The sequence below is a fragment of the Chelonoidis abingdonii genome, chromosome 4 (genome assembly GCF_003597395.2).
Source record: "Chelonoidis abingdonii isolate Lonesome George chromosome 4, CheloAbing_2.0, whole genome shotgun sequence".
Lineage (NCBI taxonomy): Eukaryota > Metazoa > Chordata > Testudines > Testudinidae > Chelonoidis > Chelonoidis abingdonii.
In genome coordinates this window covers 106065298-106091934 of record NC_133772.1, presented here as the reverse complement: position 1 = coordinate 106091934, position 26637 = coordinate 106065298, and the positions used below count along the sequence as shown (strand labels likewise).

Below are 26637 nucleotides of genomic sequence, written 5' to 3'. Positions count from 1 at the left end.
TTCACTACAAATTAATTTATAATGAAGAGTGGAGGACACTGGCAAATAGAGAAAATAAAAGGGTAGGAAATTTGGAGTGGACTTGGGACAAATCCTATTAATAATTTAAGCTAAACATTTTGTAAACTGACTAAATGCTGGGAATAAACATCACTTAAAATGTCAATGACCAAAACCATATTTTCCACCCTGCAGAAGAATTCAAACTCTATGATTCTATATCATGGAAACTTTCATTTAGGCTTTGATCATGCAAATTACACTAGTGCAGATCACTGCATGTGCATGAAGTGTCAGCAAAGTCCATGGACTGTTGATAAGCACAGGGGACTACACAAGTGCAGGTATTTGCAGGAGCAGAGCTTTAGATTGTAAACTCCTATTTAGGCACCAATCCTTCAAATACTTATATGCATATGGATAAGCCTACTGAGTTAATAAAGTTATCCATGTGTTTTGCAGGGCTGGCACCTTACATTTTAAAATCCTCAGGGTATAGCATTTAGCAAAGTTGAGTGCTCAGTCAATATATTTAAAATACATTTATTGAAATAAAAATCCATTTAAGAACAATAACAACAAGATGTGCTTTAGTAAGGTAGTGCCTGCCTGTCCTTAGACCAGCTGAGCTGAAGGTAGCAGGTCATGCTTTGCGGCCCAGGCACTCCTAAACCATGTATGAGAGTTATACTTGAGAATAATTTTAACCACAGTATATGTCCCTGTTCCACCTGAACTCTCTATATAGAAACATATAATTTTAGTCTTAAATAATGGAAGAGAGACATTTCTCCATAATTGTACGACCAGCACTAAAATCTCTGAGATTGCAATTTGTATGAAGGAGACTGTAAAGTACTTTGATATTTCTATCCCTGATGAACTGAGCATGTACTGTGACCAGTGGCTTTTTCCAAAATTAAGAAGTCAGCGAGGGTTTTGTGTGAGTGTGCACCGAGAGAATTTTCAAAGTAGCAACAGTGATTTCTGAAGAGAGAAGAAAATGTGACACGGAATTTGAAAGGTCTTTATTTCCGTCTTTGAACACGAACTCCCCCTGTTAGCACCAGCTTTCTCTAGTGTCCAAGTGACGTGTCATTAAAATCCCAACCTGCTTGGGTACCGCACGATGAGGTGGATTCGGGTCCTTGCCCCATATAGGTCACCCACCTCACTCCATAGATCTTTAGGCTGATAATTCAAAAATGGAGGATGAGTCTTCTCAGCCATTAATTAATAATGTAGCTCTCTGTCTTCCTGTGTGACACACGCGAGAAGGCACTGGGCGGCCAATAAAGATGTAGGGTAGAGAAGTGAAAAGCTCCTCCCAGCAGCTCTTCCTCATTGAGCTGAAGAAGTAGATCAAAAACTTCCCAGGAGCTGAGGGGGAAGACAGCAGAGCAAGAGGAGGAAAAGAAGCGAGGAGGAGAGGATCTCTTCATATCCCACCAAGGCAGAAAGGGGTCGGGACCCTATTAAACAGCAGGTAGGCAGAAGAAGGAGAGACCCCATTATACACCACGCAGACGGGCGGACAAGGAAGTCCCCATTACACACCAGCCGGGAACGAGAAGGGTGACCCCATTATACCCTTCCCGGCAGAGACGCACGCGTGTTGGGGGGGAGGGGGGAGTCCCGCTGGACACTAGCCCGGCAGGAAGCGGAGGAGGAAGAGAAGTGATCACCGCTCCCCCTCCCCCTGTGTTTGCTGTGTAGGGAGGAGGAGGCGGCGAAGGGGGAGTGGAAGTTGGTGTCCGGCCCGGCGTGTGCAGGTCAGAGGGTGACCCTGCGGCCGGGGAACCGGAGGACATAAAGCGCAATCGCAGCAGCCGGGGTATCCCCGAGGCGAGCACGTTGTGTGACTCCGGGGGGGGAGCCGCCTCCGCCTGCTGCTCGGCGTCATGGCCCCATTGTGAGGCAGCAGGAGGAGGCGGGGGAGGAAGGATCCGCAGCTCCCTCCTCACAGTCCCAGGCAGGCAGCGGCGTGTCAGGCACACAAAAGGCTGCCGCTGCCGCTGCCGCCGGATCCCTGTGCCGCCGCGACCCGAACTCCTTCCCCGGCTCTCCTGGGGGGAGGGACACGCCGGGCCTCGCTCCCTCCTCCCCAGGCCGCCGCTCGCTCGCACTCACGCTCGTTTTCCCTCCAATTTGAAGCGGGTCGGGGCAGGAAGAAGCGCGCGGAGCGGGGCGATGCCGCTGCTGCACCGAAAGCCCTTCGTGAGGAAGAAGCCCCCCGCCGACCTGCGGCCCGATGAGCGCGTCTTCTACTGCAGGGTCACCAACGAGATCTTCAGGGACTACGAGTAAGAGACCCCCCCCCCCCGCGTGACCGCTTCCCCCGGCGGGCCAGGGCAGTTTAACCCCCCGAACGGCTGACATCTGGGGTGGGAGGGGATTCCCCTCTCGGCGCCCCGGGGACCCTCCGCTGGGAGCGCTGTGGCGGGCGAGCCGTACTCCTCTCCGGGGGTGGGGGGGTGCCCAGCGGAGACCGGGGGAATGCCCTCCTCACCCTCGGGGGCTCGTCAGGGTTAGGGAAGGGAGGTCACTCGCCGCCCCTCTGCCGGCCGAGGCTCCCTGGGGCGGCGGGAAGCAGCTGGGCGAGCTGCCCTGCGTGCGGTGTCATTGGCCGCGGGCCGCCAGAGGCAGCGGGGAAGTGAAAGTTGAGCGGGCGGCAGTAGGTGCCTGGCCCGGCCCCCTGCTCCTTCGGGGGAGCCGGAGCCGCGTGTCGGCGGCTACTAGGCCTCGGTGTGTGCCCCAGCCCCTAGAGCAGGGGCACAACGGTCACCGGGCCGCCCGGCACTGAACTGCCGCGCGCCTGACTGCGGCCGCCGGACCGCGGTTTAAATAACGCCGCGGGGGAGCGGCGGCCCCTGCGTGCAGGGGGAGCAGCCTGACGTGTGCGAGCGGCCTCACTATTGTTGTCGTAGCAGCGGGGCCGGGGTGGCGCAGCATGTGGCGTCAACTCAGTCCCCCCCCCGCCACTTAACCCCTTGTTCTCGCCTCGGGTGGCTGCGCCTCCGTGGGCAGCCTCTAGCGTCGCCCCCGCCAGGTCCAGCACTGCCGGGTTGGGAGTTGCTGGGTGACCGTTTGAACTTATTCCCGGCTCCCGGTCTTGAACGTGCCCTGCCCCGTCGGGTGCAGTTGCTCGGGCACCTAAGCAATAGTAGGGGGGTTCTTTCATCACACAGCTTTGCAGCTCTGAGACTCGTCCTTCGCGGTTGAGGAGGATTGCTGGGGACCGAGGATGTTGCATTTGTCCTTGAGGGCACTAGTATCAGGGTTTTTATGGTAGCATCTTTAATCCCAAACACTTTGCAGGCTCTCTGCTCAGAGCAGCCTCTTAAGGTCTTCTGTGGCTCCCCTTAATAAGTAACTGAGCTTCTCCATGTCAGACGAACACCAACTTAATTAAGTAAAAAAACACCCTGAACAAACCCAACAGGGTTTCAAGTAGTACACTTGCCCCTCAGGTTCCCTCTCCAAGATTTATAGTTTTACAATAATTTTCCTATTTTTTTACATGTTTCTTTCCTGTTTTTGTGTTAAAGACCAACCGAGATTGTGAAACAGTGTTGTCATATGTACAAGGTATATTAAAAAAGCAGAGACGATTATTTTTTTCTATTCTTTTTCACTTATGCTGATTATAATTATTACTTTGTAACAGCAGTAGGTAAGAAGTCTTTAGAGAGAGATGATATTTTTAAAGCTGACCCTTTTAACTTTACAATCTGATCCAGCATTCTTTCTAAGATATGAATGTTAATTAACCACTCCATCCACCCACAAAATGTTCCCAAAAATCAAATCTTGTCTTATATATATATTTTTTTTAAATAAATGCAGCCTAGCGAGATTAAATCAGAAATACTTTCATTTGCAGCATATGAAATTAGATCACACCTAAAGTCTTCTCATGCTTGGACTTGTTTTTGCTGCTCAAATAGACTTCACCTAACAAAACCTTAAGAGAAGTTGTATTAAGTACTTTTGAAAGGGTTTTCTGAGCAAAGTGGTGGAGGAGAGAATTCAAAAACAAAAGCCCGAAAGAAAGTTTATTAAGAAATGTAGTTCGGAAGTGTTTGCATTAAGGTCTCAAGGATGTAAAGGGCAGGAACCTAAGGACCCAAGTTTTTCTGCAGAACATAAAACGTCTCATAATTCCATTATTTTGAAAGTTTCTTTTATAAATTAGAGTTATTGTTATCAAAGTATTATACCTGGCTCTCATGACATCCCAGGTGCATTTAAAGAGGTGTGAAGATTAAAAAAATAAGTATGTCACTCATTCTTTGGAAAGGACCAAATTCCATTTTAAAATCTATTTTGTAGGCTTGGAGGATAAATTTTGGATTACATACTACACTCAGGTCTCAATGAATCTTCCCCCAGATCGGATGATACTTTGCATATATATTCAAGGATTGCATATGGCTAACTAACTTCATGTACTAACTAAACTTTCAGTTACTATTTATCATATTAGATATCACTCAGTAGGAAAATATTCTCTCACTTTCTGGACCACTGCTATTTCTGCACTCGCCTGTTCTCCTGTATCTGTTTCTCTTCCCCTTGCTTTGTCTCTGGTGGTGTTTAGGCTGGAAGAAAAGGTGGTATGCATTAGCTAACGCATTTGGAAAACCTACCTTTCTTCCTTCTCTGTACATGGCCAATGATATTTATGAGGGCTGGGGAGTTCACACTTTCCAGACCATTGTTTGTTTTATGCTCTGTGCAGTTGGGAAGACAACACTGACTCAGTGTACACTCGCTTTGTATTTAGGTTACTTTTGCAACCATTTAAAAAAAAGAAAAAGATTCTAGGTCTTAAGTCCAGATTGCACAGAATCTGAATTGGCCTCATAAATATATCATATAGGCTGGATCTAGCACATTAGGTGTTAGACACCTCAGTTTACATTATGTGCTTAAGAGTTTCTATTACTGCAAGTTTGCACAAACAACAAACTTGGAAATCATCTGGCTGCAAATTTACTTTTATAATTACTATTAGCAGCAGTAGTAGAGATGTATTTCTTACATTTTTGTATCATCCCTTTATTACTGGACAGCCGTCATGATAATAACCAATTAATGCACGTAGAACTCATCAAGACTAACATTTTAAAAAGTCTTTTTTAGTGATCTAGAACTTATTTTCCAATAGGGTGAAATAATATTTCATAATTCTATAATCTACAAAAGAGGGGTTGTGCAGTGAGATGGCAAAATTTGCAGGTGGCACAGTTATTTAGGGTTAGAGAGACTAGAGAGAACTGGAAATCTTTAGTGATACCTATCAAAGCTGGGGAATTAAACAGGAGGATGGCAGATTAAATTCAGTATTGACTGTTGCAAGATTTTGCATGCTGGAAGGAATAATTTAAATTATTCACATACCTTGCTAGTAGTAGTAGTAGGCATCCTTCAGTCTTGAGAGACCATAAATATGCACCCTGAGAGGTAAAGAATTTACTCAATTGGTTTTATGGCAGCCATGGCTGTGGCTGAAGAGACCCACTCGAGAGAATGCGTTTCTGCTGCATCTGTCACAGTTAAAGGTGGTGTTTCAACCCTTTGGGCTCTAACTTCTGTGAGCTCTTTTCTCCTTTGCTAAGCTGGACTGCTTCCTCTCATAACTCTGGAGACCTTTGTTAAGCTCTTGTTTCCAAAGGCTGTGGTCCTGAGAATGATCTTCCCAGTTATCCACATCCATGTCCATTTCTTTGAGGTCTCGCTTGCAAACATCCTTGAAACGCATCCTTTGCGTCTTTTTTCAGATGCCAATTCTCTGTAGAGGATGTCCTTTGAGATGTGCCCATCATTCATCACACATACCTAAGCCATCATAGGTGTCTCTGTTTGAGGAGTATTTTCATGCTGGGTATACTGTCCCACTTGAGCACCTCAGCGTTGGTGACTCTGTCCCTCCAGGAGATTTCAAAGATTTGACAAAGGCAACGCATATGAAAGCTGTTAAGCCTCGTTTCCCGATGAGAGTGTAAGTTCCATGTCTTGCTCCAGTACAAAAGTGTGCTGATAACATATACACAATACACACAGATCTTTTGCGTTTTCTGTCTGTTTAGAACCTTAATAGGTTCTAAATTAACTGTAACATGTCAGGAAAAAGATCTGAGTATCACTGTGGACAGCTCAATGTGGACAGTATCACTGTGGACAGCTCTTGGTGTGTAGCAGCCTCTGAAAAAACAAACGCTAGGTTGCATGAGAAATGGAATGGAAAAATTGTAAAGCCCTTTAAAAATTGGTAGTATTATCTGGTGGAATGTGAGGTGCAGAACCGTGCAATGTTTCTTCCATATGAAGAGAGACTGAAAAGATTGGGAATATTTTAGTACAGAGAGGAGAAATAAAGAGGGGACGAGAGAGAGACAAAATAATGAATGGTATAAAAAGAGTAGTTAGGGCAAACAGAAGTGCCCCGTCTCATAAGAACAATGGGACACTTGGTGAAATTGAAGGTCAGCATATTTGAAACTGATCAAAGGAAACACTTTTTACTCAACTGCACAATCAGCCAGTGGAACACATAGACACCAGATATTATTGATACCAGTAGTTTAGCAGAATTCCAAAAATGTGTACATGGGTAATGAGAGCATACATAGTTACATTACAGTGTTGGTATATTATTTTTTAAAGAGAAACCCAGAATTTTGGAATATATTCTTCAGGGAACCTCTAACTAAGGAGCTTAGGGAGAAACTATAGGCAGCTGAGTCCATAATGCTCACTTGGGGGTGTTTTGTATATTGCTTTGAAGCATTTCATATTGACTGCTTTTGAAGATAAGATATTTTGGAACACAGGAAATACCATTCACACCAGCATCCTTGTAAGTCAGTATCCTAACATCATGCCTATGTGTACATAGCATGTTAGATGCCGACAGGGATCCATGTTTTAAAAAAAAGATGACTGGCTTGAAAAAAGATTTTTCTTTTTCTAAATTCAGAATAATCATTTATTTTCTACCCTTTACATTGGGTTTAGCATATGGCAGGATGAAGTAACATTTTGCAGTATTTGATGCTTGTGTTTTTAACTCTGTTTTAAGTAAACTTTCTTTCCTTAGCATTTTAAACTTTCTAAAAAATTAAATTGACTTGAAATAAGCTTATTCTTAGACACACTCAACAATAAAAACATATATTTATTAGGTCTTGGGGTAAGAGGAAACATTTGAATATGTTCATTTTAATCAGAACCACACACACATTTTGGCCGTTGCACAAGGCTGCAGAAACTCCTAAATCAGGCTTCTGCGGCCTTTCACACAAATTCCCAGTGCAGAAACTGGATGCAATTTCTTCTTCTTCTTCTTCTTTTTTTTTTTTTTTTAATAGAATCTGGCTCATAATAAATCCTTTTTACTTATTTAGTAACAGGATTGAACTACTTTTCAGGGCTTTTGCCCAGGATTTTGTCAATGGGTTTATTCTTGCATAAAAAGTTAACTGTTTACATTGCTAATACTGTGTACATTTATAAATATAAATACAAACATGCCATTCAAATTCATGGTTTAGCATAAAGGACGCCAACAAAAGAAACTCCAACGTAGTCCTCTGGATTGCAAGTTGATTTTTGCTACTGCGGAACCCATGGAAGTCAAATGGGGTTTACGTAGGCTGAAGGATCCATTCTAATGGGCCTCAACTGCCATTCCATGTGAACTTCATCCCAATGTGTTCAGATGCAGAGATCTTGGAAAAGTTGGTGATCATAAAATGCCATATATGTCACAGCTTTTCAACCTAAAGGGATGTGATAAGGACACAATTGCAGTTTAAACTCTAATTGTATTTGCTTTTGTGAATTTAAATGCAACATGAAGTATGCTCAATCGAGCCTTTTATGTTTCTATTTCTTTTAATATAGAATATTGTAACTGCCACAACTTAGCTGTATTGGTAGCTTCTATTTACATAACTGTAATGGCACAAAGATGCCTCCATGGGGCAGGAGTGCAGGAATATTAAAAATCTATTGACATGGTGTTGGATTTTTGTTCTCTCAGACCCAGTTTCAGTGAGATCGTTAATATGTTACAATAACATGTTAATGGCCTGTGACATAAATTATCTGTCTGATGTGCTGTTTGTAGCTAAAGTTAAGGGATGCTGCCAAGATTAAATGTAATCAATTTTTTAAAGTGAGAGAGAGCTGAAAGGTAGTTTCAGGGAGTTTGCCTATTCCTGTGTCTGTGACTATTTTGATAGTTTTATAAGCACATTTACTTTTTTTGCAAATTATTTTTTTCTCCTTGCTGGTATGTGGAAAAACTCAGACAAAACAAAAGAGTAAAATAACTACAGAGAAACAGGATACACAAAGTGTTGTTGTAGAGTGATTGGAAAAAAAAAACGTTTTCCTCAAATCTGTTTCAGTCATGGTAATCTTAGCTTTCACTTGTAACAAATTTACTTGTAGATTTTACTTGAGAGATGTGTGGTTTTTGTTTTTTTTAAGTTGAAGGTGTCATTTAAATCAGTGGTTCTCAAACTAGGGCTGCCGCTTGTTCAGGGAAAGCCCCTGGCGGGCTGGGCCGGTTTGTTTACCTGCTGTGTCTGCAGGTTTGGCTGATCGCGGCTCCCACTGGCTGCGGTTTGCCGCTCCAGGCCAATGGGGGCCGCAGGAAGCGGCGCAGGCCAAGGGACAAAATGTCTGTTCCCGCCACTCCCTCAGAAAAAGGGACACTGTAAATTGGATTTTTATGTTTCAAGTGAACACATTTTTAAAAACTTCAGTTTCTGGTAGTGCATCTTTTAAATAGTATATCCTGAAACTTTTTAAAAATAATTACAGTATATACTCTATCATTAGCCGGTTCATTTATAAGCCCCACCCCCACCCTCAATGGATAAGTAAAAATTTTTCATGACCCATTCATAAGCTGACCCTATAATTCAGGGGTCAGCAAACTTTGGCTCCCGGGCCATCAGGATAAGCCACTGGTTGGCTGAGACGGTTTGTTTACCTCAAGCGTTCGCAGGCAGGAAGGTAAACCTAAGTAAACAAAATGTCCTGGCGTGCCAGCTGCTTACCCTGATGGCCTGGGACAGCAACTGGTGGGGAAATGTTTTTTTGGGGGAAGAAGCTGAGGGTCAGGGGAGTAACCTCTGTGACCACCCCCCACATGACCCCACCCCCCACATGACCCCACCCCCCACACTCTTCGCCATCCCATCCCTTCCCACCTTATCTGGGGAGGGCCAGGGGAGGATGTCTCTGGCCTGGTTGGAGCTGTTCCAGCAGCCTGCTCTTTGGGGTGAGGCCGAACGGCAGGGCTGCAGCCTGCCAGCCCCAGAACTGTATCTGCTTCGGAGGCTGGGGGGACAGCAGCATGGCCAGAAGCAGAGAGACTCTGGCCCCACTTCTTCCTTTCTGGCTCTGCTGGCTGTGCTGCCTCTCCTTGCTCACTCTGTTGGGGGGGGGAGGGGCTGTGTCCCACCTCTCCCTCTCTATACCCATTCATAAGCTGACCCCCTTCTCTGGTGCTTCCCTTTTTTACTAAAAAAATTTGGCTTATGAACGAGTATATATGGTAATTTGAAACAAAATTTCTGGTTGCCAGTTGATAATGCTAAGAATTTCCTCAGCAAAGGAAGAACTAGGTGATTGACAGGGAAACAGTGGAACTATACACCAAAGGCTCCAGTCCTGCAAAGATTTAGTAAATATTTAACTGTATGCATTGAAGACTACTCCTAGTGTAAAAATTAAGTGCATGCATTAGTCTTTGAAGAATTGGGACCAAAGATGCTGTGAAATGCACAAAGTAGAGAAACTGCTGTTCTTTTAAGGAAGTTTTGCTAATGTGTGAGAAGCCCCCATTTTGAAGGCATGTGGAGGACTAGCTGGGAAACACAGCCCAACTCTCAATTGTCCTGTAGAGTCTGAGCTTTCATGTACACAGTGTTTGTGTCTAGCTGTTACGGTTGCAGTGCAAACTTTGAAAAGATGAAGCAAATGTAACCCATCCACAGATGTCTGACTGAGTGTGTAAAAAGCCTAAAACAATAGCTCTGAGGTGTGAGCTGCCCCATTCACTTCATTGGGTGTTAACTCAGATGCCAATGATATACTTTAAATGTCACCCTTATTAACTGATTTGCTCATCATCAAAGCATGCAAAAAAAAAGAAAGTATCACATTATGAAGATGTATACCAATGTATCCAAAGGTATGGAGTGGACACCCTGGGGATGTGGCATGATAGATTAGCTGAAATGACACAGAAGATGTTAAATTTGTCATGTGTCTTAATTTATAAGAACTCACGGTAGGGTTGCAGGGTGGAGGGCAGGTGGCAATGATTAGTTTCATTACGCTGAAGTGGTCCTCGGCTTTTAAATGTTTAGGAAACACTGCATTAAGGAATACTTATTTAAAGGCACACTGTCAAACTGTTAGTTGATCCACATTATGTGAAGTATTTTAACATAACTATAATCTACTAAATGGCTTTGATTCTACATTTACTTAAAAAAAATCAACTCTTCCATCTAGAAATTAACCACTGTTTTTGCCAGGTTCATCAAAAAATATTGTGATGGGTTCACCATGCAACAGCTGTTGAATAATCAATACTATAGAAATTATGCTGGTGTTCTAAACAGGAAGTAAACAAGAATAACCATGGTAATTTCAGTATTAATTGGAACCCAAGAGGGGAAGAAAAATCAATATTTGCCAAATTGAAAAGGGGGATGGGAAGAATCTGCAGGAAAAAAAATATTTTAGTGCTTTTATAAGAGCAATGCAAACAAAGAACAAAAACTATGTTAAAAAAAAGGGGTTGGTGTTATTTTTTAACTTCCCCATTGATGGGCCAGAACACTCAAAAGCACTTAAGAGTTTTGACTGCTGAAAAGCAAACTGGAACTTAAATGAATTAAAACCATTTTAAGAAAAAAAAATTGCCAGACTATTTTATACCTGTACAATTTTAAATGCTGATTTTTGTAAGCATATACATGGGGTGGTGGTGTTAAATTTACATCTATGAGTAGTCTCACTGAACTCAGTGGGACTCCTCTGATATATAAAATTACTCGTGTATGTGCACTTCTTTGCAGGGCCTAAGAGCCTGACACTGCCCAGTTAAAATCAGAGGGAGTTTTGCTGCATGTAGACTGTAGTGAGAACAAATTTTGGCCCTACAGTAGTAGATTTATCAAGAACTGAAATACTGGGTTGAACAGAAGTGACAAAATGACCCTTTGAGTATTCTATCATGAAGTGAGAGCCAATAATAATGTTCTAGATATACTGTGATGACTGTAATTTAAGTTTGGAGATAGTACAATCTACAACGTGAACAGAAGCAGTGCAATGTTTAAATTTTAGACATGTAAAGAGTGTTTTTCACTTAGTTGATCGAAAGCGTGGCACACCATATTACTATGACTAAACTGTAAGTGTTAGCTAGAATTTTATTCACTCTTTTTCTTTTTTTCTTCATTATAGTGACTTTTTTGAACGCACCATTCTGTGTAACAGCCTTGTATGGAGCTGTGCTGTCACAGGTAAACCTGGACTCACATATCAGGAAGCACTGGAATCAGAAAAGAAAGCCAGACTTAATCTTCAGAGTTTTCCAGAGGCACTCATAGTTCCAGTTCTGTATTTGGCCACCCTAACCCATCGCTCACGACTTCATGAAATCTGTGATGAAATCTTTGCTTATGTCAAGGATCGATATTTTGTTGGCGAAACAGTGGAAGTAGTTAGAAATAATGGTGCAAGGTAAACACATTTTATATGTATTATTGACTAAATATGTGTTATGGTATATCTATTTTTATTATTTACTTATTTATTTATTTTTACAAAACTTGGGGTTATGAATTCTGTAACAAGCTATTTGTAGGACAAGTACAATGTCTCTTGCTAGCCATGTGATTAATGCTGTTTATTGTGTTACTAGTGGCTAGGGTTGGATTCCTGGGCTCAGTTTCTTATTCCTTGGCTTGGCAGTTACTGTGTTTGCTGGAGGCAGCACATCCAGCCCCTTGGCATTTTTTTCCAGAGCGGTCCTGTTGATCTTGAAGTAACATTGATGTGTTCTGAAGGAATTCCCATTCAGCCCTCTGTCAAGGAAAGCTGCTGCAGTGCATAGAGTGGGCTGGAGTTTGGATGGTTTGACATCCATTAAGGTCCAAAAAACATGCTGTGTGATCAAAGGTTATTTGAATGGAACACAGGAAAATGTTTGTTTGCAAATTATCATGATTTTTTTAGTGCAAAAATGATATAAACATTGGTGACAAACTATTAGTTGATGTAGTAGGTAACAGATGTACAAACTTTTGGAGTGAGATGTAATTATCAACTAGGGAATATTGTGAATGACTGCTAAACATTTCCTCAAAGACTTCTTTGATAAGGCTTGTGGAGTGAAGTAGTGTGGAAGTCACCAAATTGTATTTTTGTACCCCAAAAGTGGCAAAATTTTACAAAGGGAAATAAGCAATTTAAGCTGGATTATTCAAGTTTTGTAATTGGTAGACTAAAAACACTTCCATTCCAAGAGCATTAGTTTGTTACGGGAACATGCTCAGAAGAGTGAGGAATGGTGATAGAGGGATATAATATTTGGTCATTCCAGGGTACACATATTTTTAATAGGTTTTTAAAGCTGTTTCTGCTCATATTGTATATACAACCATTTTATATGCTGCTAACAATGCTTCTTTTTGGTACTATTTTTGTATGAGTTACAGAAGCTTTTAGTTAAGGGAATGAGTGGTGAGGCCACTACTATTAAGGGTTTGGAGAAATCCTGAATTTTAAAGGTATCTGTCTCAGATGTGATCAGTTTCATATTTGAATCCATTAGTTTATAGTGAGCTATAAGTGTGTTAGTTGGGTTGAATTTTCCCTTACATTGTTTCTCTGACGGGACCAGGAAATGTTCTTATTTTCAAGCCATAAAGTTTTCATTTAAATCCCAATCATGCAAAGATGTCCATATGCTTAAATTTACACACTGAATAGTCCCATTGATGGGAATACTCGCAGTATAAATTTAAGCATATGTATACATTTTTGCTGGATTGGGTCTTTGTCCTGTTGGGGGCGAGGCAAGGTTCGCCATACCATGAAGTAGTTGGATGGGATGACACAGCAGCCTGTGGATACCCTGAGATCTGTGGCAAAACCCTGTATATGTTAGAGGGGACAGGGTCTGCATATTTATTGGAGGCCCACCCTTTCATATGGTTCCTGGCTTTGCCTTTTTTCCATGGCAGTACAGATACAGAAATAGTTGTACTATGTAGTGGAAATAGTATTTTAATCAAAATACTAATCCTTGTGCTCCAGTGGAATATTGGAGAATTCAGATGTCTCTGAATTTGCCATATAAGCACTCTCACATTGTCGTCTTCTTGGGCCTGGTTTACACCCCTGACTGATGTAGCTATGCCGCCCTAACCTCAGTGTGGGGGTAGCTATGTCAATGGAAGAATGCTTCCATCAACACGTTCAGGGAGGTGATATTCCTGCTCTGATATGAAAAACCCTTTCTGTCAATGTAGACTGCATCTATGCTATGGGATTATGGCGGTGCAGCTACGGTTAAGTAATTAAGTCGGTATAGTGTAGGTATACTTTCAGAGTCTCTACCTCTACACAGGGCCCAGTCCTATTTAATATATTCTTAAGTGATCTGGAAGAAGTGATAAAGAATGAGGTGGCAAAATTTGTAGATGATACAAAACTACTCAAGATAAAAGCAGCAAAGAGTCCTGTGGCATCTTATAGACTAACAGACGTATTGGAGCATGAGCTTTTGTGGGTGAATACCTACTTCGTCGGATGCCAGCTCTGCCCACACATCTACACCAGCGACACCATCACAAGACCTAACCAGATCTCCCACCTTACCCTGGTCATTCACGCTGCACTTCACCAATGTAATATAGCCAGCAAACCAGCCATGCCTCGCGAGGTCATGGCAAACTGTGGCATCTCTAATCGGAAAAAGAAAAATGAAACGCAATCAGATATTAGAATCGGCAATATACGAAAAACCTGTAGGAGACACTTTCAGTCTCCTGGACCTACAGTAGCAGATGAAAGTACCATCCATCAGCACAAAAAATACTCAGACCAGACTTCAGAGAAACAACTGAGCTCATCTCAGCGGCAAATTAACACCATTCAGTTCAGGATTTAACAAAGACTGTGAATTCTAGCCTAACTACATAAAGTCAGTGCTCCTCCGTGTGTCCACACCTCAACTGCTAGAAGAGGCCTCATCCTTCCTGATTGAACTACACTGTTTATCTCTAGCCTGCTTCTTGCTTGCCTTGTATACCTGCCCCTGAAAGTTTCCACTACATGCATCTGACGAAGTGGGTATTACCCATGAAAGCTCATGCTCCAATACGTCTGTTAGTAACTAAGGTACCACAAGCAGCAGAGAATCGTGTGCACCTTATAGGACTAACAGAGAGTTTTGGAGTGGAGGTTGCGTGGGTGAATACCCCCTTCAGACGAGGTACTGGAAATTTCCAGGTAGAGGTAATAATGCTAGCAAGCAGCTAGAGATAACGAGGTAGTTCAATCAGGAGGATGGCCCGTCCTAGCCGATAGAGGTGAAAACCAGAGGAGGAAGAACTGGGTTCTGTATTGACAAGCCATTCACAGTCTTTGTTTAGTCCAGAGCAATTATTGTCAATCTACCAACTACACCTCAGCCAGAAGAAAAGTTCTGTCCTATCCTCGGACTCTCTCTTCCCCTGCCACCCCACCAACATGATACAGTCTGTGATCTGGAAGCCCTACTCCCGTCAAACTCAAAAAACTTCCAGGACAAACTGAACAGTGCACTGATACACAGGTACCCTCCCACAACAGCAAACAAGAAGAAGAACTCACATGACTCCTCCTGAGTCGAAATGACAGTCTGACCTATACATTGAATGCTTCCGCCAACGTGCACAGGCAGAAATTGTGAAAAACAACACCGCTTGCCTCAAACCTAAGTCGTGCAGAACGCAATGCCATCTCACACCTCAGAAACCACCCTGACATTCATCAATAAAGAGCTGATAAAGGAGGTGCTGTTGTCATCATGACAGGTCTGACTACAAAAGGAGGCCACCAGACACTCTCCAATACCAAATTCTACAGGCCACTCCCTCAGATCCCACTGAGGAATACACTAAGGAACTGCACATCTACTCAGGACACTCCCTACACTCACACTGGAACAAATCAGCATACCTAGAGCCCCGACCAGGTTATTCTATCTCTACTACCAAGTCCACAAACCGGAACCTGGATGCCCCATCATCTTGGGCAGGCACTCTCACTGAAGACTGTCGGATTGTGCTCTCTACTGCAACCCTATGCCACCAGCACTCCCAGCATCTCCGTGACACCACTGATTCCTGAGGAAACTACAATGATTGGTCATCTCCCAGAAAACACCATCCTAGCCACCATGGATGTAGAGGCTCTCTACACAAACATCACACACAGATGAATACAAGCTGTCAGGAACAGTATCCCGATGATTGCCAGCAGCACAACTGCTGCTGAGCTCTCGCCTTTATAATCACACACAACTATTCAAGTTTGATGACAATATTATATCTCCAGATCTAGGGCTTGCTATGGGCACCCGCATGCCTCCACATATGCCAATATTTTATGGCTGACCTGAAACAACGCTTCCTCAGCTCTGCGTCCACTCACGCCCCTTCTCTACCGTACGCTACATTGATGATATCTTCATCATCTGACCATGGAAGGAGACTCTAGAAAAATTCCCACCACGATTCAGCAACTTCCACCCACCATCAATCCTCAGCCTGCGACAATCTACACAGAGGTCACTTTCAGACACCCTAGGTGCAATAAGTGATGGTCACATTAACACCACCCATATCGAAACCCACCGACCGCTATCGACCTTCATGTCTCCAGCTTCCATCCCGGGCACATCACACGATCCATTGTCTACAGCCAAGCACTGGAGTACAACCGATCTGCTCTAACCCCCTCAGACAGAGACCAACACACCTACAAAATCTCCACCAACATTCTCAAAACTACAATATCCGCACGAGAATATTGAAACAGATCAACAGACCAGACATGTACCCAGAACCCTCCTACTGGCAGACAAACCCAAGAAAAAACCAACAGACCTACGGCATCAATACAGCCCCCAGCTAAAACCCCTCCAACGCAATCATCAGAGATCTAACAACCCATCCTGGACAATGATCCCACACTTTCACAGGTCTTGGTGGCAGCCAATCCTGCCCACAGACAACCTGCCAACCTGAAATGTATTCTCACCACAACTGCACACCTGTACCATAGTAACTCTAGCTCAGGAACCAGATCCATGCAACAAACCTCGATGCCAACTCTGCCCATCATACTACACCAGCGACACCATCACAGGACCTAACCAGATCAGCCATACATCACTGGTTCATTCACTTGCACGTCCACCAATGTAATATACGCCATCATATGCCAGCATGCCTCCTGCTATGTACATCGGCCAAACTGGACCAGTCTTACGGAAAAGGATAAATGGACACAAATCAATATCAGGAATGCAATATACAAAAACCTGTAGGAGAGCACTTCAACTCCCTGGCCACACTATAGCAGACCTTCAGGGGCCACTGCAGCAAAAAACTTCAGGACCAGACTTCAAAGAGAAACTGCTGAGCTTCAGTCATCTGTAAATTTGATACCATCGAGCTCTGGACTAAACAAAGACTGTGAATGGCTTGCCAACTACAAAAGCAGTTTCTCCTCCCTGGTTTCACACCTGCACGCTAGAACCGGCCCCATGCTCCCTGGATGAAACTAACCTCATTATCTCTAGCTTGCTTGCTAGCATATATAACATACTACCCCTGGAAATTCCACTAGCGGTCTGACGAGTGGTATTCACCCAGAAAGCTCACGCTCCAAAATCTGTTGAGTATAAGGTGCCAACAGGATTCCTGCTGCTTTTACAGATCCAGACTAACACGGCTACCCCTCTGATACTCAAGTGAGTTAAGTCCAAGCGAATCGCCAAAGACCACAAAGAATCTCCTCAAAACTGGAGTGACTGGCAGTTGAAATTCTGAGGAAATTCTAGTGTTGATAAATAAAAATAATGCATATGGAAGACATAATCCAGCGGTACATATAAAAGATGGGGTCTAAATTAGCTGTTACCAGTCAAGAAAGACATCTTGAAGCTCATTGTTGGTATGATTCTCTGAAAAAATCCACTCGCATGATGCAGCGGCAAGTCAAAAAAGCATAAACAGAATGTTGGCGGAATTATTGAAAAAAAGGGATAGATAATAAACAAGAAAATATCATATTGCCTCTTTATAAATCCATTGTACGCCACATCTTGGGATACTGCGCGGAGTGGCGCGCCCATTCATCATTTTGTTGCGCGTTGGTTGGGTTTTTTTTTTTTTAAGGGGTATGGAACGGCTGCGTAATGAGGCAGAGGAATAAGACTGGGGACTTTCAGCTGGAAAGGAGACAGTTAAGAGGGGTATGATGTAGAATCTATTTAAATGCATGACTGATGTGGGAGAAAGTAAATAAGGAAATGTTATTTATTCTTCACAATGCAAGAACTAGGGGGCCACCAAATGAAATTAATAGGCAAGAGGTTTAAAACAAACAAAAGGAAATATTTTTCTCACAACACACAGTCAACCTGTGGAACTCCTTGCCAGAGGATGTTATGAAGGCCAAGACTATAACAGGGTTCAAAAAAGGACTAGACAAATTCATGGAGTATAGGTCCATCAATGGCTATTAGTCAGGATAGGCTGGGATGGTGTCTCTAGCCTCTGTTTGCCAGAAGCTGGGAATGGGCGATGGGATGGATCACTTGATGATTACCTGTTCTGTTCATTCCCTCTGGAGCACCTGGCATTGGCCACTGTCAGAAGACAGGATATTGGGCTAGATGGACCTTTGGTCTAACTCAGTAAGGCCATTTGTTTGTTCTTATGTTTTTACATCACATCATTAGTCTTAGTTGAGCACTAGTTCTAATGTTGCAGATAATTTGAACTTGTTTTGTGTGGGGCGATGGCTGGTCTTCTGTGTCTCTTAGTTGTAAACTTTCGGCTTGACTTAGCTGATGGTCAGAGATTTTCACTCTACCTTCTCTGGATGTCTGGTTCAAGAAAGAGAGCAGAATACAACTTCAGGAGGTGGTGTTGGTTCCATTGAATGTCCTTCCTTTCTTTCCTCATGGTTAGTCTTTTGTAGGGTTCAGTGTTCCCTTGCTTTGCCTTGGGGACTACCTTTGTCTAATTCAGGGTTCTGACATGTTGGCTATAGCTCAGTGTGGACCAATAATCTGGTATCTTGATTTGAAGTCATTGTAGAATATTCCTGTCTGAGGTGCACACTTCCTTGCAAAGTGCTTGTGATCACCAACAGAATGCCCTTTTTGGAAGTGGACATGTGAGAGGCCCATGTGAGAAGGAAGTTGGCAACACTTTCTGTCAAATGGAATAAGGCCCATTCTCACCTTGCTAAATAAGACGTTAATCATCAATTACCCTTTCACATATTTCCATTTGTTTCTTGTGACAACTAGTGAGCATGGTAAGGGAAAATGTTCAGTTGAAAAGTAGATGCATAATTGCTTAATGCAACTACAGACAAAGTGTGCTGCCTTGTTTCTTCACAGGATGAAATTCGGAGTCCTTTTCACATTTCCATTTAGAGGTTAATGCACCACATTTGTGCATATATAATGCACTCTTGTAAAATATTTGTTCATTTCACTTTGAGAATAAATTGAAATATAGAGCTATTGTTCTGATCAAATTGCAATATAAGTTTTATATTTGAATAATTTGGATTTGCCTCAGTAAGTGTTACATTTTATCTGAATTTTAATAGTTTAGGAGAATTTTCATTAATTTTTAATACAAAGGTGACAAAAAACAAGCATATTTTAATTAATAATGCTGGTGTGTGAATTAGAATGTGGAACTACAAAATACACTCAGATTTGCGCTAAACTCCTCAAATTTAATGTAATCTTTTTAAATGACTAATAAAAGATTGGCAAGACTGACAAGAAAAAATGTAGGTAAAAGGTCTGTTTCCACTAAGACTTAAATCTTTCAGGTTTGTCTACTCTTAAACATATGAGCATGAATTGTGTATTTTGTAAAATTAACTATTATACATGCACTGAGTCTAGAATAGTAGTCCTGCATGGGTTATATTGGAGATCCAAGTTAGCTCTTTAAAATGCATGGCAAACAAAGTGCAAAAATCATGTTACTGCTGAAGTATCTCTGTGTTTGGAGTCATATAATTAAACAGTATAAGCGGAGGGAGACATAAGTTATTCCCCTTTTACAGCAGTTGACTGTTAATTGGACTTTGGCCTACATTTTCAAAGTATTGCATGGGGTCGTTAAGTGTAGAAGTCCATGTTATGTATAAGTAATATTACAATTAATAAAAGGATTTATGTGTATTGATCCTCTTGTCTAGCTTTGAAAATTTAGCATGATGCCTAAAGTCTTATTGAAAATGGGGTTTTCAGGCAAAATAGAAATTTGCTGTATTAGAGCTCTTTTGATCTTTATTGCTTTGATATATTTTAATGAAAAGAAATGTCACAGTCAACCTGTTTAAAAAAAAAAACAAAAAACATACTTTTTTTGTCACTGAGAGTAACAAAATTTGGCAGTGACCCTGAACACATATATGGATTGCTTTCAATATATCAAAAAGAACAGGAGTACTTGTGGCACCTTAGAGACTAACAAATTTATTTGAGCATAAGCTTTCGTGGGCTACAGCCCACTTCTTCGGATGCAAGGAATGGAACATACATTGAGGAGATATAGATATATATATGTTCCATTCCTTGCATCCGAAGAAGTGGGCTGTAGCCCACCAAAGCTTATGCTCAAATAAATTTGTTAGTCTCTAAGGTGCCACAAGTACTCCTATTCTTTTTGAGGATACAAACTAACACGGCTTCTACTCTGAAACCTTTCAATACATGACTTACTTTGGATCCTGTGGGAAATATAGGGTGTGATCATATAATTAAAGACTGTATCATAGTGCATACACAACATGAGGGCTGAATTAAAGTTACTCAAGCAATCTTAATTCTGGCATTTTCTAACTTTTGAATGCTTGCGTTTGCTCTTTTTTATGTTTTTAATAAAAAGTAACCTGGAAAATAAATTTATCATATTGACCCTCCAACCTGGGTCATTAGCATGGTTAGGGCCTTTAAATCTGCAATACAGACCTTTACCACTTCAGCTAACTGAGTAACTGGTGGTAGTAATAGGCTGCTATTTCTGTATGGACCATGTATGGTGGGGTGGGGGGTAAGAAAGATACTGTCAGTGGATTTCACAGTTGTTTCCTAGGAGCGAGCACAAGAAACTTGAGACTCAAGAATCCTGGGTTCAATTGCAGGTTCTGGAGGGGAGCGTGCTCTAGTTTTTCCAGACCCTTCTGCCTTTTTTCCCTTCTCTTCCTCCCCCACTCTGGCTACTATAGTTCCCAGACTGTCCTTGTCTTTCCCTCTGCTCCTCATCCTTTTGCATTTGAGTCAGGTTGCTTCCTCCCCCACACTACCATGGTGCCAACAAAGAAACATAGAGAGTTCAGGAGAGACTGTCTCCCTGCTCTTGGTTACTGTGCACCACAGCAGTCTCCAGCTGCCAAGAAGAGAAATTGCAGGGAAAGTCCTGCTCAGTCCCTGCAAGCCTCTAAATGGAGTACGCATAATCATTCTCCAGGAGTGATATGTGTCAGCTGGCATGTAGGAACTGCAAGGAAATGGAACATGCTTACCGCAGACAGAATCTGTGAATTTTCAGAGAATTTTGCTGCCAAACAAATGAGCCTCTATTGAGCATGTGCAAAATGCAGTTTTTCAGAGCTTATAAATTGGCCAAATTTGGGCAGATTTTTAGGGAGATGTCAAAAAGCAGCTATGTGTTTTGGTGGATAAAGGAGGGCCCTCTCCCCCAAATTTTAAATCCTCGTTCTAAAGCAGGGAGGCACTTAGGTTTCTCAGCTAAATGATGTTAAGAATTTTGTAAAAACATTTACAATTTTTCTGCTAACATAATTGTCTGAAAAGACTACACCATTTTTGCTGAAACTTTTCAAAAAATCTAGTCTGAGGCAGATGCCCAGCATGTAAAATTTCTGCCTAGACAATTTAAGTTGGGCAAAGTTATAAACAATTATGGAAGATGTTAGGTAACCTTAAGTATAGGCATTGCTACCAGTGCTGCCTGTAATTCTATTACCTTGTAAAACTGTTTGGGATCTGAAATCTTTATATTTTCAAAACAATTTAGTTTCTTCTTTCTGTTGTTTAAATTCTATTCCAGTTTTAGTGAAAGGAATGTTTAAAATTAAAACTAGAATAATATTTACTACTAAAGGTAATGAATTAAGACATAAAATTGTGAAGTAAAACATTAACAACCTGTATGTCTCACTGAGACAGAAGGAAAAAGGACACTGGTGACATCTCTCACAGTACTAGATCCATTTAGTTCTACTTTGTGGTGTCAATACTTATACAGGATATGTATCTAACCAGCTTACTGAATTCTGAGTCCTGGTAAGATGCTTGAAACTTGGAACTGTATGGCAGCAGTGACATGCTGCTGGAAATAGCGGTATACACTCTGGGCCAAATTGCAACCAAAATAATACTGTTCTGTAGTTCAACACAGTCCACTGAGCCATGTGGCCTGCTCCTGATTTCAGTGGAAGCTAGGAGCCAATATATCTTTGAGGATCTGGTCCTAAGAGTTACGCTGCTAAATTCAGTGGGGTAGGATTGGGTCCAAGGTATAGTTTTAATATTTAATGGATTGTAATTAAGCATGAGTCTTCTGAGACTTTGGTATTACAAACAATATAATGGCCTCCTTTGCTGAGGTGAATAAATCGGTAGTCTATAAGTCGTCATACATCTACAGGGCCATTGGCACTGAATTGGGTGGTAAAGTTGTTGTGCACCTGCATTTTAGTTCTTCATTTGAGTAAAACTAAGTAATTTATATAGTGCCCTCCCCCCTTGCCCATTGAGGCACATGGGATACTGTACAACAATAACAATATAACTTAATTTATAATAAACATCCCCTAAACCAAAATTATATTGAAGGGTTGCTAGGATGCATGGGGAAGGGAGTAAAGGGAAAGACTTGTATAGAACAGCTGTCCATTATCAAGGGGGAATAAATTTTATATTCTATCTGGTCATTAGATTACTCTACAGCAAAAAGAATGACTGCTTGCTGACCTTAGGCAAACAATGTTAGAGTGCAGATATCCAACTTAAGTGAATGTAGTGCTGTTGAAAAGTGCCAGATTAAGACCACTGGTAAATGAAGTCCTCAGTTAGGAAGATGTGAATTGCTGTATTTAATCTGACCAGATTAGACTAGTCCAGCATCCTGTCTTTGACACTGGCCAATACGAGAACAACAGGCAAGAAACCTTTTAGTGGGTAATTATGAAATAACCTGCCCAGAGGTAAAGTTTCTTTCTAAGCCCTCCCAGGGATTGGCTTTTGCCCTGAAGCATGAGTTTTTATTCCTCTTTTTTTTTTTAAAGTTATTCTTAGTAGAAGTGATGCGTAGGCTTTTTATCATCATGTGGCCAATATGATCAATCATGATCTGGAGGGATGGGGGAGAAAATCATTTATATACAGTGAGAACATAGTTTGTTTTCTAAGCCTGTTCATTAATTGGCACTCTGCTTATACTGGCAACAGTGGCCAATTGTGGTTTGTGTTATGTGATTGTATGTACCTGTCCACTGGGATCTAAGCTAACTTCACATAGGCCACCAAACAGCTATGGACAAAAATGTCTTTTACGCCCTATTGAACTATGGAGGATTTAAATCTGTGGCCTGGGGGAAAGGTTCTATGCCCAATTATTAACTAATGTCCAACCCATTGAAAATCTGGATGGCATTTTGTTTTTCTCTGAAAAATAGGCTAATGGGAATTCTTCCTTAGACTCCCTGCCTCTTGACAGACCATGAGTAGATCCCATTGATCACTCTGAAAATTTGCCTTTTCCATGTAGCTGCAGATCCATCAGCATCCCCTGCAACTCTCGTAGAGAGGGTTGCATTAGAACAGCAGTTGCTGTTGCATTGGTCACAAAGTGGTTCCAAGACTTGAGGGGAAGGAGGATATCGTTGCCTATCGCAGAACTTTCACTCATCTTATGTTCTAGGGAGAGTAATTGCCTCCAAATTTGTGACTTCTTTAAAATGTGAACAGATGTTTAATTTATGATTCAAAATCATTAGCTACATGTATAGACAAACATATAGTAGATGAATATGTATACGTTTTACAAAACAGTACTTGTAATGTTCATTCTTCATTCACTTTTGCTAAGGCCAGAGTTCATAGAACAGATTAGAACACTGCACAATTTTGAATTCTGGTTGTCTTAAAATATAAGCTGTTGTGTACTGTGACTCTTTCAGGTCCTGATTCAGCAAGCTACTTGAAGCACCTGTATAACCAGTCCCAAAGTACTTTGCTGGACTGGGGCTTTAGACTCTTAAGCTATTTTATTTTTGAAGCTTTTTTGCTCATAGACTGGAAGTGGACAACCTCAAATGTCTCTTCTAAACTGATTTAATAGAATTTACTGTGGATTCCCAGAAAATTAATTCTGTACGCATAAGAATAATTGTTATATGGTAGAGAGAGCACTGGTGGTCTTTTCTAACTTATCTTCTCAATCTTTGTGTCTCATTTATCTTCTCATGTGTTGAGCTTGGAAGTTTTACCAGGTAGTAATAGAGGATGCAACTGTAGTAGCCAAAGATAGATAAAATGTGAGAAGTCAGTTCCCTTCTCCTCTTGCCTTAGCTTCTGGAAAGTATGAGGACGCTGGGAATCTTACCAGAGTGCTCCCCCCTATATCCTGATTGGTGTTCCCTCTTTTGTGTCCGTATCTAGGTAGCCAGTGTCTGATAATTATAAAACCTGCCCTCTCTCCAACCCCGCTGGCTGCTGTAAGCGAGAAGCAGAATTTCTTTACTCTCCTGTTTTTCTCTCATTCCATCCCAGGGCCTCCTGGCTAGTATTCCATATGTGTGTGTTGGCTGCTCTACTTTTATCACTACTTTTCACCTCCCAGACTCTGTTGTTGTGTCCTCTTCCTAAGTGAATAGCTCCAGTCCTTGCCTCTGGTGCTGTTCATAGCCTTATCAATCAGCAGCAGGTTGAAACTGACTGGTTATCAATGGTTCACTATCAAACTGGGACGGAGTATTTAGTGTGATACCGCAGGGGTCAGTCCTGAATCTGTTACTATTCAGTATTTTCATTAATTACTTGGATAAGGCAATGGAAAATATGCTTATAACATTTTCAGATGATACCAAGCTGGGATGGATTACAAGCACTTTGGAGGACATGATTAGAATTCACAACAACCTTGACAAAATTGGAGAATTGGTCTGAAATCAGCAAGATAAAGTTCAGTAAAGACAAGTGCAAAGTCCTTTGCTTAGGAAGAAAAAAATCAAATGGACAGCTACAAAATGGGAAATAATCGGCTAGTGGTAGTACTGCTGAAAAGGTTAAGGGGGTTATAGTGGATCACAAATTGAGTATGAGTCAACAATGTGATACAATTGAGAAAAAGGCTAATGTCATTCTGGAGTGTATTAACAGGAGTGTCATATGTAAGACAAAGGAGGTAATTGTCCTGCTCTGCTTGGCGCTGCTGAGGCCTCAGCTGAAGTATCATGTCCAGTTCTGGGTGCCACACTTTATAAAGATGTGGATAAATTGGAGAGAGTCCAGAGAAGAGCTACAAAAATGTTAAAAGCTTTAGGTAACCCGATCTACAGGAAGGGTTAAAAAAATTGGCCATGTTTAGACCTAAGAACAGAAGATTGAATGGGGACCTGATGATAGCCTTCAAATATGTTAAGGGATGCTATAAAGATGATGCAGATCAATTGTTCTCCAGGTCCACTGGACGCAGGACAGGAAGTAAACAGCTCAATCTGCAGCAAGGGAGATTTTGGTTGGATATTAGGAAATACGTGCAAACTATGTGTATAGTTAAGCACTGGAATAAGATTTCAAGGGAGATTGTGGAATCCCATCATTGGAGTTTTTTAAGAACAGGTTAGACAAACACCAGTCCGGGATGGTCTCGGTCAGGGGTTCTCAAACTGGAGGTCGCGAGGTTATTACCTGGGGGTCACAAGCTGTCAGCCTCCATCCCAAACCTTGATTTGCCTCCAACATTTCTAATGGTGTTAAATATATAAAAAAAAGTGTTTTTAATTTATTAGGGGGGTCACACTCAGAGGCTTGCTATGTGAAAGGGGTCACCAGTACAAAAGTTTGAGAACTACTGGTCTAGGTATACTTGGTCTTGCCTCAGGGGGCTGAACTAGATAACTTACTGAGTTCCCTTTCAGTCCTACGTTTCTGAGATTCTGCGTATGCTGGTAAGCATTATGTGTATCCAAATGATGGTGGGTTGCAGGAAAAATCAATTGCTGGTATTCCATGAGGGTTCGCTCCAGAAAAATCTTAAAGGGTGACTTTCAAAGGAAAACAGTTTGTGACCATTTTTTGCCTCAAAGGCCCAAAGAATGTTTCTTGTGGGTTTGTTTTTGTTTTTGTTTTTTGTTTTTTTTTTAAATAATTTTCTGCTAGGCCTGAGCTAAACACCTCTTTTGTACCCATATAACTCTTTCAGTTAGGGGTACAGTTTTTCTTTTTAACCAAAACAATTATACTAGTACCATCCTTAGTTTGGACACAGTTTTATGATATACAGGTGCCTTGTACCAGTATGGCATATTCCCGTTCCCCATGGGGAACTAAGCTATACCGGTAAAATAATTTGTGTATAAATATAGCTTGTTTTACTTCTTACTGTAACTTTTAAGACCTGGTTCTCAGTTATAATAAGACTAAGCTCATGATTTTTGAGAAGGACTTTCTGGAAATTGAGTGAAAGATAGAAGGCCACATAAGAACGGCCATACTGGGTTGGACTATGGTCCATGTAGCCCAGAATCCTGTCTTCCAACAGTGTCCAATGCCAAGTGCTTCAGAGGGAGTGAACAGAACAGGTAATCATCAAATGATCCATCCCTTATCACCCATTCCCGGCTCCTGGCAAGTCAGAGATTAGGGACACCATCTCTGGCTATCATGGTTAACTTGTAAAACAAGTCTCTGTTTTTACTTATTTAGAAAGAAAGTTTCATCTTTTGGGCTTTTGGTTCCCTTATCATGAAGACTTAAAATAAAAGGTCCTTAGCTCTGCTCAAATGGTGCTCTGTTTTACCCTCTTATATGGTGGCAACAGAGTTGCTCCAGCGCTAAGAATTTTTAATGCTAAAATAATATTGCAGAAGATTGATTTAAAGGTCAAATTTCAAATAGTTCAAAATAATTTTGTAGGAGACTTTTAATTCTCCCAAATTCTACCCCATCTTGTTTTTACATGCCAAGGTAGGTGTGTTTTCTGTCAGTCAGGGCCGGCTTTAGGCCAATTCGCCCAATTCCCTGGAATCGGGCCCCGC

At 41.8% G+C, this 26637-nt stretch overlaps 1 protein-coding gene across 5 annotated transcripts in view; it reads left to right on the top strand.

The window, feature by feature from the left end:
* The first annotated feature begins 1322 nt into the window (after positions 1 to 1322).
* The window catches only part of BAZ1A (bromodomain adjacent to zinc finger domain 1A), a 127669-nt gene continuing 102354 nt past the window's right edge, over positions 1323 to 26637 (top strand). For 2 of the 5 annotated variants that reach the window (XM_032762846.2, XM_032762849.2), the window contains exons 1-3: positions 1323 to 1486; positions 2155 to 2303; positions 11500 to 11778. In XM_032762846.2, coding sequence (XP_032618737.1) covers positions 2191 to 2303; positions 11500 to 11778 — 392 coding nt within the window. In that variant the 5' untranslated portion in view covers positions 1323 to 1486; positions 2155 to 2190. The other 3 variants (XM_032762847.2, XM_075065508.1, XM_075065507.1) reach the window with 3 other exon arrangements.